Genomic DNA, 19547 nt, shown 5'->3' with positions numbered 1-19547 from the left:
CTGTTCTTGCAAAAGTAAAACAATGACTTCTAACAGCCAAATACAATAAATTTTTAATTATTTTTTGAGTCTGTAAAGCATTTCACAATTTCTTTCCTGCCCTCTTTTCTCACTTCTTTAGACTTAATGTTTCCCAGATTTCTTTCTATATTACTGTAATTAAAATCCCTAAGAAGGAAGACTAGAAATCTGTATTCTTAGCAAGTTCTGTTGGCACTGCCGACACATAAAAAAGACATAATACCACTGGCCTGGCTGAAAAAACATAGGAAATTATTTGGTTAAATAATACCAATCTAGTCCTTCCAGAATCAAACAAAAAACAAACCTACTTTAACACTCATTTGAAAGATGTGTCATTTTCTCCTCTTCATTATCTATTCATAACCTGAATATGAAGGTTGAATTAAGAGTTAGTATATATTACAGTATTTATTGCTTCATAACAGAGTAGACCATTTTTAATTAGTTACCAGGACAACCAGAGAGAGACACGATAGGCCATAATTGGAAAAGTATCACTAGAAAAATTTGTTTATTTTAACCTTGATCCATTTTGTCTGAGCAAAATATCTAGAACTCTGTTTCCTTAGCGAATCCCCAGGCTGGGCTGAACGGTGAGAAATGAGACCACTGATTCATTTACCTACATCTCTCCCAGGCCACCACCGCAGGTTGGACTGTTTTGTTTAAAAGGTCTCTTCCATGAATTGCTCATTAACACATGCAGACATTTCAGCCTAGTTCAGGCTAAATGAAAGTTAATAGCAATGTTAAATGCTTGTTTCTTTCTTGCTTCTAAACATTGATTTGAGATTGCTTTACGAACGATCCAACAATGTTAGCAAGTTAATCATTATATTGACCTGGTTTCTAAGACACAGATATAGCAAATGCCAGAAAGAAGTCATTTAGTAGATACAGCTTGGAAATAAGATGACTGAAATTGTCAACGTGTGTGTGCAAGGGGGAGAAAAAGAGTGGAGTTTTAGACCAAAATCCTAAAATTGGATTGTACTACTATCTCACACTAACTGCAGTAGTGGACAAGAACTTTGGTGAGCTGAATGTCCTCATGTACAAATAATAATTAATAAATATTAATGTGCCATCATCATAGAATTTCTATAAGGACTTGATGCAAAAAAAGATCAAAATCATAACATGGCTTTACATAGTTCACACTCTCAATAAAAAAAACCCCAAATCCCAAATACTTAAATGCCAAAGTCTGTTTTACTATCAAAGAGATGGTTTTAAGGCAAAAGTAACTAAAAGTTTTGTGTATTGATTAGTCTTTCATCTCTTCCCAAGGCTGGCTGATTGAGCAGATCAAAAGACCACAACAGTATGAATAAAATTCAAGATGAATTCTAATAAGAAAATATTGAGGGAAGTAGTTTAGAGTCAAACATAAAAAAATACAAATTAACCATAAAGCAGTAAAAGGAATTACATTTAAATTTTTAATCAACAAGCTACAAAGGCAGAACACAATATTTAATGTTCAAATATATAAAATTTGTATGCATGCATGCCCACTCACATCTACTGCAGATATTGAAAAGCAATGGTTTCCTCTAAAAACACTTCAGTTGTTCACTTCCATTTAAAACCAAACACTGAATTATCAGATACAAAACTGTTAATTATTTAATAATCATGTAAGAGAATATCCAGTTCAGCTTACTTTTCTTTCACAGATTTTAAATCTATATTTGCAAAGGTATCTTCTGTTGATAACCTTGATCCTAAATAATATTAAAAGTTAAACATTTTTTTCCAAACTCAAGTAAAAATGAAATTTATTTCAATATAATATATTTTAGTTCAAAGAATTGTGTTTTTAGAAAATGGTTAACTGATACAGAATTCAGTGAAAACTTCATAGCATTCTAGAATATCTATTGGTTGGATCATTCAGTTCTTCATCTGTCTCCAATGAACAATAGGTTATAAAACACCTGGGCATTGTTTCTTCTTTGTTATGATTACAGTGTTCTTCAGGAGGAGGATGTATTTTATGATAAGTAAGAATGCAGATCTTGAAGTCAGAAATGCCTGAATTTGAATCCTCTTTCATTCATGCTGCTCAACGCATGGCCTTTGCACCAAGCACACGGGAACTTAATAAAAATATATCATCTCTGGCTCAGTCTACTGAATAAAAGTCCAGATCTTAACCAGTCCCACAAATGACCCATATGCATGTTAAAGTCTGAATAGCACTGGTATATATTCCTCATTAGAAGCAACAGCCCTCAAAGATCCAGTTTCCTCATTGAAAAATGAGACTAATAATGCTATCTAATCAGGATGTTATTGAGAGAAATAATTAATTAATGCTACTTAGTAATAAGCACTCAATAAAGTGTAACTGGCATTAAATTCTATCATCCTACCCGATTTGAATATTTATGATTTCCACTATATTTTGCATAAAATTATATTGGTACAACAGCCAGATAAATTAAAGCTCCTTTGATCCAAGAGCTTCACTGAATATATGCCTACAACAAAAACAGAAGTAAATTAATAATGCCGTTTTGCAATCATTTACAATATAATATAGCACCTTTTTTACAATAAACCTCAAAATATTTCTCAACTGAATGATGTTTTCTATTTTTGTGGAATCAAAGAAGTTAAATAAAATATGTAGCATGAAAACAAATGTGAATCTGTCACATATGTAAAAAAATGTAAATAGCTCTGCATTAATTAGCCCTTTGCTTTCTGCATTGGGCCACCTGCACCTAAAGATGGTCACCCATCCCACAGGATTCAATAATGCACGAGGTATCCTGAACTTCAACTACAATTGACAAACAAGAAAAATATCTAAAATGACTCCCATTTTAACCTAATTAAATCCAGATATATATTATTTCCTTGCACCATGTTTTCCGTGGGGCTTTGATAGTCACATCATCTGATTCCTATATCTGGAAAAAAACATAAGCTAATGACATCACTACAAATAGAAACAGTTTCAGTTGGCAACAAAATATTAATCACTTTAGTAGAAAGTAACTGATTTTTATTAGGTGAGGTTTTATTGCAAGTATTACATCTCTAAATGTTTTTAAATGGTGTTTGTATCCCTAAAATTAAAGATAATAATGCTTATCTTGCCATGGATTACTCAATTGTACATTTTTAATCAAACATTTCAACTTCTAGCAATATGAGATACCAAATAGTCCAAATGACAGTACAGCTATATTACAAAAAGATCCTAGATGCTTTAACAATCATAACAAAAAAGATTTATAAGTACCTAATAAAGCACCGAAAGTTTTTGAAGGCCAAGATATATATAAAATATAGCAAGCTAAAATGTGAGGTGTGAGTGGTAAATAAATAGGAAATACAGAGTAGTCTTGAGACAAATGCACAAAACAGTATAGAGAGCTGCAGAACAAGAGGAACTAAACTTAAGCTCCAGCATTGTATCTAACAGAACATATACAAAAGCTTTATAAAGAAGTTTTAATCTAAACAAAACCCCAGCAGCACAGCAACTAAGAGATAGCATAGATAAATGGGATCTCATAAAACTAAAAAGCTTCTGTTCATCAAAAGAAATGGTCTCTAAACTGAAGAGAACATCCACAGAGTGGGAGAAAATATTTGCCAGCTACACATCAGACAAAGGACTGATAATCAGAATATATAGGGAACTTAAAAAACTAAATTCTCCCAAAACTAATGAACCAATAAAGAAATGGGCACGTGAAGTAAACAGAACTTTCTCAAAAGAAGAAATTCAAATGGCCAAAAAACACATGAAAAAATGCTCACCATCTCTAGCAATAAAGGAAATGTAAATTAAAACCACACTAAGATTCCACCTCACCCTGTTACAGTAGCCATCATTAGCAACACCACCAACAACAGGTGTTGGCGAGGATGCGGGAAAAAGGAACCCTCTTACACTGTTGGTGGGAATGTAAACTAGTACAACCACTCTGGAAAAAAATTTGGAGGCTACTTAAAAAGCTAAACATTGATCTACCATTTGATCCAGCAATACCACTCTTGGGGATATACCCAAAAGACTGTGACACAGGTTACTCCAGAGGCACCTGCACACCCATGTTTATTGCGGCACTATTCACAATAGCCAAGTTATGGAAACAGCCAAGATGCCCCAGCACTGACGAATGGATTAAGAAAATGTGGTATCTATACACAATGGAATTTTATGCAGCCATGAAGTAGAACGAAATGTTATCATTCGCTGGTAAATGGATGGAATTGGAGAACATCATTCTGAGTGAGGTTAGCCTGGCCCAAAAGACCAAAAATCGTATGTTCTCCCTCATATGTGGACATTAGATCAAGGGCAAACACAACAAGGGGATTGGACTTTGAGCACATGATAAAAGCAAGAGCACACAAGGGAGGGGTGAGGATAGGTAAGCCATCTAAAAAACTAGCTAGCATTTGTTGCCCTTAAACAGAGAAACTAAAGCAGATACCTTAAAAGCAACTGAGGCCAATAGGAAAAGAAGACCAGGAACTAGAGAAAAGGTTAGATCAAAAAGAATTAACCTAGAAGGTAACAAACACACACAGGAAATTAATGTGAGTCAACTCCCTGTATAGCTATCCTTATCTCAACTAGCAAAAAACCCTTGTTCCTTCCTATTATGGCTTATACTCTCTCTACAACAAAATTAGAAATAAGGGCAAAATAGTTTCTGCTGGGTATTGAGAAGGTGAGGGGAAAGGGAGGGGGCGGAGTGTGTGGTAAGGGAGGGGGTGGGGGCAGGGGGGAGAAATGACCCAAGCCTTGTATGCACATATGAATAATAAAATAAAAATTAAAAATCACTAAAAAAAAAAAAAAAAAAGAATTAACCTAGAAGGTAACACACACGCACAGGAAATTAATGTGAGTCAACTCCCTGTTTGGCTATCCTTATCTCAACCAGCAAAAACCCTTGTTCCTTCCTATTATTGCTTATATTCTCTCTTCAACAAAATTAGAGATAAGGGCAAAATAGTTTTTGCTGGGTATTGAGGGGGTGGGGAGGAGAGGGAGGGGGTGGTGTGGGTGGTAAGGGAGGGGGAGGGGGCAGGAGGGAGAAATGATCCAAGCCTTGTATGCACATATGAATAATAAAACAATAAAAATTAAAAAAATATGAAGTTTTAAAACTTAGTTGAATTACCTAGAAAACTGCCAAATGGAAATAATATCCCACATATAAACAGAAAGGCAAAATACAATATCAATTCTTCCAACTTAATTTCACTCAGTATAATACCTATAATACCAATCATAATTCCATTGGAAATTTTCCTAAATAAATATATGCTGAATCTGTAATTTAAATAAAAACTAAAGGTTTGAGAATACCAAGATCTTACTGAACAAAAATGTGGTGAGGGCCCTGGTCTACCAGATTATCTAGCTTGATAAATCAGAGTTACTAGGGAAAACAAACTACATAACAAACGTTCTTGGGAAAATTAGGTGGAAAAAAAATTAATCAGAATTGCAGCCTAAAGTTGTATCAGCTGAAGATTACATACTTAAATATGAAGGACAAATCTCAGAAAAACTTAGCATAAAACACATTGAAATTTTGAGTGCATAACATCAGGGTGGGTAAGGATTTTCTAAATAAAACACCCCCAAAATATGAAATTAAAAGAAAAGCTGACACTAACTGTATTAAATTAAGAATTTATCAAAATGCCACAAATTGGAAAAATATATATTTGCATAGTATATAACTAAAATGATTAACACCAAGAATGCATTACCTACAAGTCCATTCAGGAATAAAAATGTGCAAGACATATGAATAGATATTTCAATAAAAATGAAAAGATTGGTGAGTGAATGTATGACAAGATGATTTCCTCATTATTTATAAAACAGGACCATGTTATAGCCATTTGTTTCCCTATAATTAAGAAGTCTGACATTCTTGCATTTGCCCATAATATGGACTAATGGGGACTCATATATGGTAGAGGACTAAGTTGACAATTTTTGGTAAGCAACTGCCATACTTTTATAAAGCTAACTTTGTGAAATCCCTATAGTCTAGCAACTCTCTTGTCTTGAATTGTTCTTCATCTATTCTTGGATACATGTTCCAGAACATTTGCTCAAGAAAACGTAACAGCAGGCCAGGCAGAGTGGTGTACATACTCTAAACCCACCACTCGAGGGGCTGAGGAATAAAGATCACAAATTTGAGGCCATCTTGGGTTACATAGTGAGACCCATCTAAAAATTTTTTAAATAGAAAAGAAAATTCAACACCAGTGCTTATAGTAATCCATCTGGAAACAATCCAAACATAATCTACCATAAGAGAATAAAAGAATAAATTCAGATATAGCCTCATAAAATAAAGTTTAATGGTGAATACAGTCATCCCCTCTTATGTGTTGTTTTATTTTCCATGCTATCAGCTACCCATACTCATCAGTAGTATGGATGTCTTAAACAGAAAATTCCAGAAATAATCCATAAATTGCAAACTGAATAGCACTCTGAGTAGCACAAAAAAATCTTGTTCCGTCTTGCCCAGGACATGAATCATCCCTTTGTCCAGCATGTCCACATGCTACCTCCCTGATAGTCACTTAGTGTGGTAGCCATCTTGGTAGCCATTAGATCAACTGTCAAATTACTGCAATGCTTGTGTTTAAGTAACCTTTATGAAGTGTCCTAATGCTGCATCACAATACCTCTCACATTCACCTCATTTCAGTGCATCATGCAGGCATTACAACATCTTATATACTGTTATCTTTATTGTATTTTATTACTTTTTGTTGTTAATCTCATCCTCTGTTTAATTTATAAATTAAACTTTCTTATTTCCTATACATTTTTATAGGAAAAAACAGTACAGTCAGACCTCCGTATCCATGGGTTCTGCATTAGCCAATTCAACAACCATGGATCCATGGTTTGTGTTAAACCTATTCCATGTATTTTTCTTTTCATTATTCCCTAGACAAGATGGTTTAAAAACTATTTCTATAAGATTTATATTGTAGCCAGGTGCCAGTGGCTCAAGCCTGCAATCCTTGCTACTCAAGAGGCAGAGATCAGGAGGATTACGGTTCAAAATCAGCCTGGGTAAATAGACCCTATTTCAAAAAAAAAACATCATGAAAAAGGGCTGGTGGCGTGGCTCGAGACTTAGGCCTGAGTTCAAACTCCAGTACTAAAAAAAAAAAAACAAAAAAATTTATTATATGAGGTATTTTAAGTACAGAGGATAACATATGTAGGTTATGTGTAAATACCACTTCATTTTATGTAAGGAATTTGTGCATCTGTGGAGTTGGACTTCCCAGGACCAATCCCCATGTAGTACTGATAGATGACTGCACAGGCTCAGTACTAGCCTTAGTTTTAGCCATCCACTGAGGGTTTTGGAACATATCCCTTGTAGATAAGGCAGAACAAATATAAAACAAATTTCAACTACATACAAGCACACACAGAAACCATACAGACATAATATAATGTTGATGAAGGATAGAAAGTCACTGAAAACTACATACAGACTATGATGTTAAACTCAAAAATAAGCAAAATTAAAATCTCTTGCTTGGCAGAGCAGGGACAACTATTTTTCTAAAGCAAAGAAGTAATAATCAATTATCTAGCGTCTTTGCCACCTTTGTTGAAGATGCAAGACCTCCAACTGCAGTGTGAACCATGGCACAATGCAGTGGTGAATGATGGAGAGAGCAGACCCCACTGAAACTCACCACTAGGGCTTTAGATCGGTTGCTTAGAAGTTTCTCAATATCCCTGGCTGCAATCTCCACCAGCTGGCGTGCATTATTTGGTTCCACTGTATACAAATCTTGGTACTTCTCATAAATCTGTTGTGAAAGGAAAAGAAAATTAATAAGAATAATAATTGCCTACTTTGGCTCATAAATTCCCATTGGAATGTGTTTAAAACTATCAACAACTTAAAAAAAAAAACCCACCTTTTTCTTACTTCATTTTTATCTTTTTGGGATTTGTGTATACCAGGGAAGCATATATAAATAAATAGAAATTTGCTGTAAAACAACCAGCTTACTAAAACTGTAGACTCTGCTACAGGTTTCAAAACAATTTATACCACAATAGCTAGCATGTGCATTTTTTGCTATTTTAATTTGTACCACCACCCTAACTTCAAAACCTTTTATTAACAGCCATCAGCATTTTAAGAAAAAGGGAGGCCACCTTAGAAAATGAAGGTCACACCTGGAGGACATGTGAGGTGAATAAAGGTAGGAGAAAGCTTCTGTGGCAGAGAAAGAATTAAGGGAAGCTTGCACTGTTTTCCCTCTCTGTGACTGTGGAGGCTAAAACATGCTGCTAAACCTTAGAGACACAGATAGACAGACAGACAGACAGACAGACAGGAGGCTCCTAAGGCCATTTAGGTAACATAGGGAGCTGCAGAGTCAGTTCACATAGACAGGAATTGATTGTTATTGAAGTTATTGAAGTCTGCACTGAAGTTCTGGCTAACACTGTAACGGTGGATTTATTTTTTATCAATTTAAACAGGTTTACTTTTTGTTTGTGTTCTTTTTAATCACTGAATCAAACTATCCCAAAATTAAGCTTGGTGGCAAAGTTGAATTCAGCTTCATTTCTGGCTCATCTCAGCGTCTTTGGAAGGATCTCCCGGGAGTGACATAGGCAGCCCCTGGTTCACACAGCTTTACAATCCCAGCAGGAGAGGAAGGATTAAAGAGGGAGTGAGGGAGGCAGGGAGCAGTGACAGTGGTGGTGACTGGAGGGCTGAGCTGAGAAGGAAATCCCTTCTGTGTGGAACAGATGGGGTGCACATGCATGACTAAACCATCTTTGAAAGCCAGGCCCTGGCAGGTTTTTACTATCTTATGGGAAGTGAATGCAGGCACGTACCGGAACCAGTTCAATCCTGCTTTTTTCTGGCACAATTACAGCTTTCTGTTTTACTACCAACAGGTTCCCCAGCCCTGGTCCCTGCTGAGCATGGATGCTATGCTGAACACTGGCTTCAGGTGCACACAAACACCTAGGCTAATGTTTATATATCACAGAGCACATTAGTTTTCCACGGACTTACACTTTTCATTTAAGGGATTAACAGTTATTAATATTTTAAAAGATTTAAATAACAATGTTACTGCTAAAATTGACAGATTCAAACTGACATATAGCCCATATTCATTTGAACACTAACCTTACAGGTTACTATGGAGGCACATTAATTTAGTGATACATAACCCATATTTGGTTTCATCCCAAATTCCTGCATATCACTGGCTTGCTTGTGCTTTTACAGGGCAGAATATCAAGTCCTGTTTTAAACACCCAGGTTATCCATGAAGAAGAAATCCATCCATTAAAAAGTTCTCTAATTTCAGCCTAAAATGGGATTCAGGATCATCAATTTCGGAATAGATTAATTGACTTGGGTTACAAATAGAGAAACCTCAACATCACGTTAATCGATCCAGGATGTGTGGTTCTTTGCAATAAAACCAATAGAGCTAATCAGTGTGAGATGTAACTGCTTTGCACCATTAATATCTTATTCACTTCTCTACAAATTCTAGCCTCTTTTCCTGTGGTACAGGAAGAACAATATGGTGCATAGTTGGTAGATTAGTTCAGATGTACAGTGTACTTCATATTATGTACTACAGATAATGTCAACTATTAAGCCATCACCTGTGCCAGATACATTACAAGGGGAGTTAAAGAATGAATGCATTATAAATTGATTTATTTTAAGTATATAAATATATATACAAATACATAAAGAATATGCTCCCATGCGGGGAAAAAGGAACCCTCTTACACTGTTGGTGGGAATGTACACTAGTACAACCACTCTGGAAAAAAATTTGGAGCCTACTTAAAAAGCTAAACATCGATCTACCATTTGAGCCAGCAATACCACTCTTGGGGATATACCCAAAAGACTGTGACACAGGTTACTCCAGAGGCACCTGCACACCCATGTTTATTGTGGCACTATTCACAATAGCCAAGTTATGGAAACAGCCAAGATGCCCCACCATTGACAAATGGATTAAGAAAATGTGGTATCTATACACAATGGAATTTTATGCGGCCATGAAGAAGAACGAAATGTTATCATTCGCTGGTAAATGGATGGAATTGGAGAACATCATTCTGAGTAAGGTTAGCCTGGCCCAAAAGACCAAAATTCATATGTTCTCCCTCATATGCAGACATTAAATCAAGGGCAAACACAACAAGGGGATTGAACTTTGAGCACATGATAAAAGCAAGAGCACACAAGGGAGGGGTGAGGATAGGTAAGACACCTAAAAAATTAGCTAGCATTTGTTGCCCTTAACGCAGAGAAACTGAAGCAGATACCTTAAAAGCAACTGAGGCCAATAGGAAAAGGGGACCAGCAACTAGAGAAAAGGTTAGATCAAAAAGAATTAACCTAGAAGGTAACACACACACACAGGAAATCAATGTGAGTCAACTCCCTGTATAGCTATCCTTATCTCAACCAGCAAAAACACTTGTTCCTTCCTATTATTGCTTATATTCTCTCTTCAACAAAATTAGAGATAAGGGCAAAATAGTTTCTACTGGGTATTGAGGGGTTGGGGGGGAGAGGGAGGGGTGGTGTGGGTGGTAAGGGAGGGGGTGGGGGCAGGAGGGAGAAGTGACCCAAGCCTTGTATGCACATATGAATAATAAAACAATAATAATTAATTAATTAATTAATTTTAAAAAAAGAATATGCTCCCAAATTCTCTTTGTGTTATCATTTTTATATACTTTAGGAAATATTGTTTTCAACGCTGAATGTCCCTCCCCTTAGGCCTGTGTTTAAAAGCTTAGTCTCCAGGGTAGCACTATTAGGAGGTAGTGGAACCTTTGGGAGAGGGACCTAGCATAGGTCCTTAGATCATTGGTGGCATGCCCATGAAGGTGACAGTGAGACTCCAGCCCCTTCCTCTTCCTCTCTTTTGCTTCCTGGTCATAAAGTGAGCAGTTTTGTTCTAGCACACATTGCCACCACGGTGTGCTACATTGCATAGACCCAAAGCTAGGGGTCAATTGATTGTGGACTGGAACCTTGAAATCTGTAAGCCAAAATAAACCTTTCTCTTCATAAGTTAATTATCTCAAGTACTTCATTATAGTAACAGAAAGATGGCTGACCCAAAAGATACCAGTAAGCTCAGACTCAGAAGAAACCAAGTAAGCTTCATCTAGAGTCCCAATTTAAATATCTGGCTATATTATTATAAATATAAGACCAAAACTGGAATTTTTCTTTGGCAATAAACATGAATTAAAATCATATACCCAACCCACCAAAAGAACTAGCACTTGTTTTCCGGTTTTAAAGAACAGATTATTGTTTGTTGTTAGGAGAACTATTGTGAAGCTCTCAAAAGTTTCCTGATAGATGTGTAGTAAGCAATTTTCAGAGCAGATTCACATAAATTGTTCAGATTGTATGACAGGTTTTTGTGGCATAAACCTATTTCTCTTTCCAACATTAAACTACATCCCTACAGTATTTAACATATTAACATATTAATATTTAAAACACAGTCTAAAGTGTCTTTTCTTCTTCTGAAATTTTTTCTTGCTGCTTATGTGAATATCTGCTTTGTCACTTTCCAATTTCTTTCTTGAAGGAAAAAAACAGCATGTTAGAATAATATGAGGTTTTGGCACCACACAGAGCTCCATTCAAATCCTGTCAACTCCTAGCTTGCTGTGTGATAGCAACTTATGGTTTTTTCTACCGGAAAGAATACAAGAGATTCAAAGCTGAATCTTCCTCCTGACTGGTACACTAACATGCTTTAATTTTTCTACTCAAGTCCTCCTACTGTGACCCTTGACACCATCTTGACCAAAAGAATACTTGTCACCTACACGTTATTTCTTTCTTAGAATCTTAACTGGCTTTCATGTTTCTCACTGCTACATTCAAATACCAAGTTTCACTGTAATAACATTAATTAGAGTTTTCATCTCATTTTCACTGAAAAAAATCTCTCAAATCTCTGTGCTCTAAATTAAGGCCATAGTTCCAAGATAACCTTCAAAAGAATGCCTTTAAAAACAACCTCAAATGTGCCACCTACAAAATGACACCACTCACTGACATAACTGCTTAACAAAATTCCAAAAGAAACACTTTGGGAATTATAATATGTAGCATTATGGCATGGAACAATTCCATGGAATAATACAGATACTGAAAATGAAGTTTTCTTCTAGGCCAAGTGTTACATGACGTAGAAGATTATTATGAGCAACTAGTTTTAGGCAGCTACTCAATACCACTTTTAAGTGTTTTGCATATATTACACAATTTATTCAGTTTAAGAAACCTAAAAATTACTTTTAGCTAATCATTGTTTTAGATTAGTTGAGATTCTGGAATATCAGAGTGGAGGGAATTTGAATCACATTTCATCATAAAAGAGTAAACTACTGTCCTGAGCAGAAGACAAAAGGTAACCTGATGAGGCAAAGCCACTCCATCCCGATTCTCCCTTGGAATCAGCAGCCTGGTGGGATACAGGACAGCTCTTCAAGGTAAGTGAGAAGGAGCTGAGGGTTACAGATCCTAGTAGTACAGATGAGTACATCTGCTAGGAGCCGGCCTTAATGCAGCATCAGGGAACTGCAACACAGAGGTTGAGGGACACACAGTGGGAAGAAAGGATCCAGCTGAAGGATGACAATGAAGAGCCACCCAGAGCTGAGGGTCTCTATGCAGGTGGAGGAGAGTGGCAATATCTCAGTAGCATTAATGTTTACTATGTCAAGAGAACAAACGAAAGCTTTTCTTGTTCCCCCTCACAGCCAGTCGCCAAAGAAGCGAAGCCATCAAGTCACCAAACTCAGCAGAGAATAGTGAAAGCAAGTTGGAACTTAGAATTTAGTAAATGCTTCATTGACCACAAAAGGCTGTTTTAAGTGGAAAGAAACTAGATTTCCAGGGCAGATATTAATCCCACACTCCCTTTCCTGAAAGAGAAAATGGAAGCTTATAAGAAAGTTAAGTGGCCCAAAGAGAAACACAAATCTCTGCATATTACATCTTAGATTTGTAAAGGTTAACAACTCTTTCCTCTAATAATTGTATGTTTGTTTCCCTCCCATAGAGCTTCTCTTGGGCAAGGAATCAAGATTTCTGCCATCCCCATAGCCATCTTTCTGAGGGAAGTTTGACTACCCTGATACAACAGGAGCCCTAGGAGTCCCCTTACACATAGGTGGCAATATTCTAATGTATGGCCTTGCCCTTTGCCCTCTAGCTAATTGCATCAGAACTATATCAGATTTGTAAGAAGTTGACTACTGAATCAATGGTTTGTAGGAAGCTAAAAAAAAAAGAAAAAATCTGTATGAACAATGATAACACACTGAGCCAATCAGATTCTTCCACTATGGCTTGACAGCTGTATAGAATAGCATGAACTAAGGGCATGAGCAGAAATGATAAGGCTATTTGGAGAAAAAAAGGTATGCAGACATATTGAGCTGTGGTAGACAAAATAATAGCGTCCCAAAGATACCACATACTGGGCTGGAGGTGAGGCTCAAGTGGTAGAGTGCTTGCCTAAAATGAGAGAGGCCCTGGGTTCAAACTCCAGTATTACAACTGGCTTTGAAAATGGAGGAATAAGAAATGAGCAGAGGGAATGACATCTGAGCCAATGATAAGTCTGTCAATAAATTTATGGTAATTTATCATAGTTACAGAATAATTTTAACTCAGTGAGTTAGGAGGAGCTTTGTGTTGAAAGTCAACAGTAAAAATCAGCCTCTCTGGCTTTGGACTACCCTTCCACTGACCACACTATCTTCTAAATGCACCCAAATCCTGCTGAATCCAAGCTCCTAATGAGTTCCCTTAATTTCGCTACTTTTTATATAAGTAGTTTTACAGTAAACATCCTATATGATTCACTGTTCCTAAAAATAGAAATCCTCAGAAATATTCCATATTTCAAAGTTGTAACAGTACTTCTTAATTATGACCACACTTTCACTTCATTAGTCATTAGATTCTGATGAATATGAAAGTTGAATTCTATTGTGAGAAATGCACATTTTCAATAGGCTTTAGGAAGTAATGAAATCAGCTCACGGACACAACCCATTACTACCTTCACTATTGTGTGAAGTATTAAAGTACTAAGAAACAAGTCTAGACAGAAAAGCTATAAATATCTAAATGAATGTGCATACATTGTATAAAAGTGTGGATGAAATGGATGAATAAATGTGGTTCCACCTCATACTAATGAGTGGGATTAAAAGAAAGAAAATGTTACACTATCTTCCACCCTCATTCCTTCCTCACTTTCTTGATTGGCTAACAGGGGTAAACTCAGAAACCTTCAATACCAAAGCAGGCAGGGAAAAAAGCTCATTATGTCTCCTATTGCTTGAGATACCCATAAAATCAGCTCTCCTAGTTTTCACTGAATTTTATAAGGTGAGATGTTTCATCTATGGGTTACATTAGGGCTGTTTTGATTTTGTTTTAAAGAGTTCCTTGGGCTTTTGAACTATTTGTTCCTTACCCCATGACAATGTCTTGTTTCTAAAAAGGTACATTAAAAAGGTAAATGATATAATGTTCTTTCCTGACAATTTTTAAGGTCCACAATTCCCTTAACTAACAAAATTTTACCATGATCCAAAGAAAATAAAATCTTTCTTTTATTTATCATAAATCTCATCATCTAAAATGGCCAACATAGAGAAATACTGAGTTAGGTGAAGATTCTTATCTAAGGTAAAACGCGACTAGTAACTACAGAGTTGAATTGATAGCAGAATATACTTTAGCAATAACACCAATAAGAATAGAACCTTTTCTTCTATGAAAATTCACGGGCTTTAAAAAATATGCACTGTTTTCTAATATTTTCTAGTTAACCCCTGGTTGTCATAAACCTCTTGCATAGTCTTTTTTGATTAAAAGAATAAATAATGCAATCTCTGAAACAAAAATAAAGCTTTGAAAATGTCTTTTTTTTATTGTTCTTTAGTATTTTGCCACTTGAATTCATCTCCACTGGAAAAAATAACTAAGGCAAATACAACTGGTGCAATATATTAACCCACTGTAGTTTGTGTAAATTTATGAAGCTATAAGTACACGTTTTACAAGATGCATGGCATTATATTAATGTCAGTTCTGATAAGTCACATTTGATTCACTGCATCTTCATTTTAAGTAAATTATAGTCTCTTTTCTTTACCCTACCATTAAAACACTTATGAGTTGAGATTTCTATTTTCCAATCTTTAGGCATATGCAAACATAATTTAACATATACAATTTTGTAAATATTGTGTTTATGTATTTTAATTTCCCTTAACTAGAATTTAAGTGTCAAGAAGACAAAGAATTTTGTTCTGTTTTTCTCCTTATATGTTCAGCACACAGCGCAGTGCTCAGTACAATAAATATTGATTGAATCACTGAATGGATACAGACACTAGGTATTCTATGTCAGTCTTTGGAGGACTGTGAATGCCTACTATAGCAATTTCTTTATCATACTTTACAGTCAAAATTGAGCCCCCTCCCCAATTACAAAGCTTAATATGGTGGTATGCATTTACACAAAATAATACAAATACAGCTATGCAATAATTTAAAATAATGGAGTAAATACATAAAATGAACAAAATAAGGAAGAATATTAGTGTTCCAGTGATGAGAGACAGAGACTTATGCTGTCAGAATTCAGAGGCAAATAAAACCATATGGGTCACAGTAGTCAAAAGATGAGACTGACCAGAATATGTGCGGCACAAGGAACTATTGGAAAATACAGATTGAAAGGCAAACTGGAACAAAAATATAGAGAAGTATAAAAATTAAGATATTGGTTTGTACCTTATTCCATAGTTAATTCCAAACTATTTCAGTCCAATAATACCTAGCCTAGAATTTCTAGTGCCTGTTGCAGCAATTTGTACATACGAAGAATTCAAAATACAAAACTGTTTTGTTTAAACTCATCTGAACACACACGCAATTGTACACATGCACATACACATATATATATGTTTAAGTGTGTTCACAGTCTCATTTAGAACGTATACTTTTCCAATGATAACTACCTCAAATTGTCATTTCCCTAGCCATTCTGCTTTTTCTATTTGCTATGACACAGCTTCTTAGCTGGGAATGTACCATCATGTTTCAAATGGGACATTACCCTTAGAAAAGATGTTTAGGAAGAATGAAGTCAGAACTGGTGAACTTTCCACAGCACACACTGCTACTTGCTCTCATACCTATTAAAAAACATGATGAGAACACTTCCAGGCAATATATTAAAGATATAGGAAGGAAAAGAGCCAATGACAATTTTAATGGTAATTTTAATCAGAGCATGCTTCTTAATTTTCTGTATATTGTATATAAGAGCAGGTGATTATATTTAACCAGAAATGCAGGCTGCTCCTGGAATAAAGAAATTAAACTATAACAAAGACAAAGGTGAGTATGAAAAGCATTTATAGCAACTATTTTTCAGTTCCTAAGATGAAGACATTTTATTTATAAGGTAAATTAAAACTATCTTTAAGAAGACTTAGATTCAAAGCAAGGAAAATAAAGAGTATAATTGAAGCAATGTACTTGCATTTTTTAACTCCAGAGATAATTTATTAACCTTACCTCTTTCCTTCTCCATATCTGAAACTACATGTAAGATGAGAAATGAGTATGTATTTTAACCAGAAAAAAATGTTATGCAACTAAAAGTGAAACCATAAGCCGAGTAAGGTGCTTATTTAATGTCTCTAACCCCAAATGACCTAAATTCACTTCTCTGCCAACAAAAGAATTTTTAAAAGGAGACTTGTTTAATTTGCCCTTAACTGTCATACCTTATTAGTACATAACTATTCTAAAACAAAACTGCTACCAACCAATGCTGACACATAAATTTTATAAATGTGTATTCATTTAAAGAACTTCACATCCTGATTCTTATCCTAAATCTTCAGTTTTTCTAGAGCAGTTTTCCAGCCTCAGTACTATGGGCACTTTTTATGGGGCAGTACATTATTGTGGGGGATGGCCTGGGCATGATAGGATGTGTGAGAGTATCACTGGCCTCTGCGCCAGGACAATGATACAGCAACTGCAGAGTTATGACCATCACAAATGTTTCCCGAATGTCTTCTGAAGGATAAAATTGTCTGTCTGGGAGCTGCTATGCTAGATACATATTTAGAGAAACATGCTAAATGATTTAGTTCTCAAGTACTAGCCTAACTCAAGAAAATATTAATTAATGGTTAATACTGGAACAGAATAGTAAGTTCAAAAAAACCTCAACTGTGTTAATACCTGTTAATAAAATATTGAAAGTCGCTATAAGATTACAAATCCCCTTAGAGTTTATTCCGTGTTTGAAAATGAATGTAATTAAACTCTGTGAAGAAAAATAGTTCCTTATTTTAAAATCTACAGTGGGAGGAGCTTGAAGGTAATCTCTACACTTTGCTGGTAGTATACTTTGCAGTCAAAATAGATTTCTTTCTATTGATGGAGAAAGAGAAGATGAAGAAGGAGAGAGGGAGATGGGGAGGAAAGGAGGGAAAGAGAGAGAGAGAGAGAGAGAAAGACTCAGTGACATTTCCTTGCTGAGGGAAGTAAGGTAACTGAATAAAACCAAAATGTGAAATAATAGTAAGTAGCTCTATTTGTTTAGCAAAAGTAAAAGCATGTAACCCTTTCAAAGCATCTATTACTGTTTTTGCATTTGACTTTTTATCACCATTAATCCTTAGGACATTTCTGTGAGGAAGGGCGTGTGGTTGCTGATCTCATGTGATGAGCAGGTAGTAGCAACACTCCCTGGACTAGAAGATCCACACTCCCTCTTGTTCCCTGTGCTGATGCTCTAGTCAGAAGCACCAATGATTAATTATGTTCTGCGGTTGTGTATCTTCTTTTGTAAATATATTGATATATTAACGCTCTACCTCCTGGAAAATGAGTATTCTATTTACATAAAATGACGTGACCACAATGCCAAAGAAAAGGATCAGACTGAGTTAGTAATGAAAAGAAATTCTTCACTCAAAGCACTTACATAAATATTAACTTAAGTGCTCCATATTTAGACACATCTCAGGGCAATCTCTTTGAGTAACACTGAAATGTAAAGGTACTGATTTTGACATAAAACTTTAATGTATGAAATCATAATGGTGAATCAAGACAGGAAGTTCTATGATGGTGCCATTGCAGAATAATTCTACCTTTAATACGAAACTTCCAGAGAAAAATTAATTCACATTTGCTTGTTTGTTTGGGCAATACTGGGATTTGAACTCAGGGCTTTGTGCTTACTAGCAGGAGCTCTGCCCTTTGAGCTATGCTTCCAGTCCCACATGTTTTCTTAAATATATTTGCATATTCTAGCCTAAAATTTTAGAAATTAGAATAGGATTTTCAGTTAAGAAAGAAAGCTTTGAAACAAAATGTGACGTGCCTCTTTTCAACTTTCTTAGCTATCTACAGGGATGCAATAATGCCTGACATTGAGAAGTTTGGATTCCCCTTAAAATCCCTTATTGTTAGAAGACACAACACAAGATTAGAATTGTTACAAAAGGAGGGTATACAGTAATGTCAAAATAATGTGAGTGAGTATTTTAAAGTACTGTTTTAACACTAGAGGAACGGTAGCTGGAGAATGGAAGAAAGGAACCAAGGAAGTTTTCCTGTACACTTTTGTAGAGTAAACACCCAGGATTATTAGTAGGAGGACCAAAGGATACAAATCACACTACCTCCAGGAATGAAGAGAAGAGCAAGCAAGGCCTTGACTGTCACCTTGGCTCCAGAGCCAGGACTAAATGAGCAACTGAGACACCAAAGACACAAAATGAAGGCAGTGTTTACTCATTCCAGGGGTCACGCAAGTTGATGAGCCTCAGAGTCACCACCTGTTCATTTGCTCCTTATGTGTTGCACTTAGCTCACTGCCAGGCCCCTCTCCCTACCAAGAAAAACAGGCTTGCATGGAATGAGGAGGAACTTGTTCCTCTTTCAAAATGCAGTCTTCATATCTGCCTCCAGATACCAAATATATTCCATTTAGAGAGAAAAGAATTATTGAAGAGTTAAAGGAGCAAATATAAATGACAATAATCAAACCCTCTTTTCCTAATGAAGAGGAGGTGATGAGAAAGTCTTAAAGGGAAAGAAAATAGAGCACAGAGATGACCAATCTCCAGGTTATGGTAATTTGCATACATTGTTGGGGATGGTTGTCCCTGGAGCAAGCCCAGTCAAAGTAGCAAGTGAAGATTTCTGATATATTTGCAGAGTTCTGTTTCCTTTTAATATAGCATTTTATAGATTTAGAAATGTATTACATAGAAAAGACAAATGGTTTCAATTTCCTCAATTTATTTTTAGAAAACCTTTTCATATGGAACCTATTCATTTAGAATACATGATAACTTGGATATTAGTCAAAATATCAGAATATCTCTA

The 19547-nt window shown here is 35.7% G+C and overlaps 1 protein-coding gene across 6 annotated transcripts in view; it reads right to left on the bottom strand.

Moving 5' to 3' along the window:
• The window catches only part of Cacna2d1 (calcium voltage-gated channel auxiliary subunit alpha2delta 1), a 437884-nt gene that overhangs the window by 325270 nt on the left and 93067 nt on the right, over window positions 1-19547 (bottom strand). For all 6 annotated transcript variants that reach the window (XM_074064875.1, XM_020156667.2, XM_020156666.2 and 3 more), the window contains one exon: window positions 7756-7872. In XM_074064875.1, coding sequence (XP_073920976.1) covers window positions 7756-7872 — 117 coding nt within the window. The remainder of the gene's footprint in view (window positions 1-7755; window positions 7873-19547) is intronic.

The sequence above is a fragment of the Castor canadensis genome, chromosome 2, assembly GCF_047511655.1.
Source record: "Castor canadensis chromosome 2, mCasCan1.hap1v2, whole genome shotgun sequence".
Lineage (NCBI taxonomy): Eukaryota > Metazoa > Chordata > Mammalia > Rodentia > Castoridae > Castor > Castor canadensis.
Note: the sequence above shows the minus strand (reverse complement) of the source record. Positions and strands in the feature narration are given on the sequence as shown.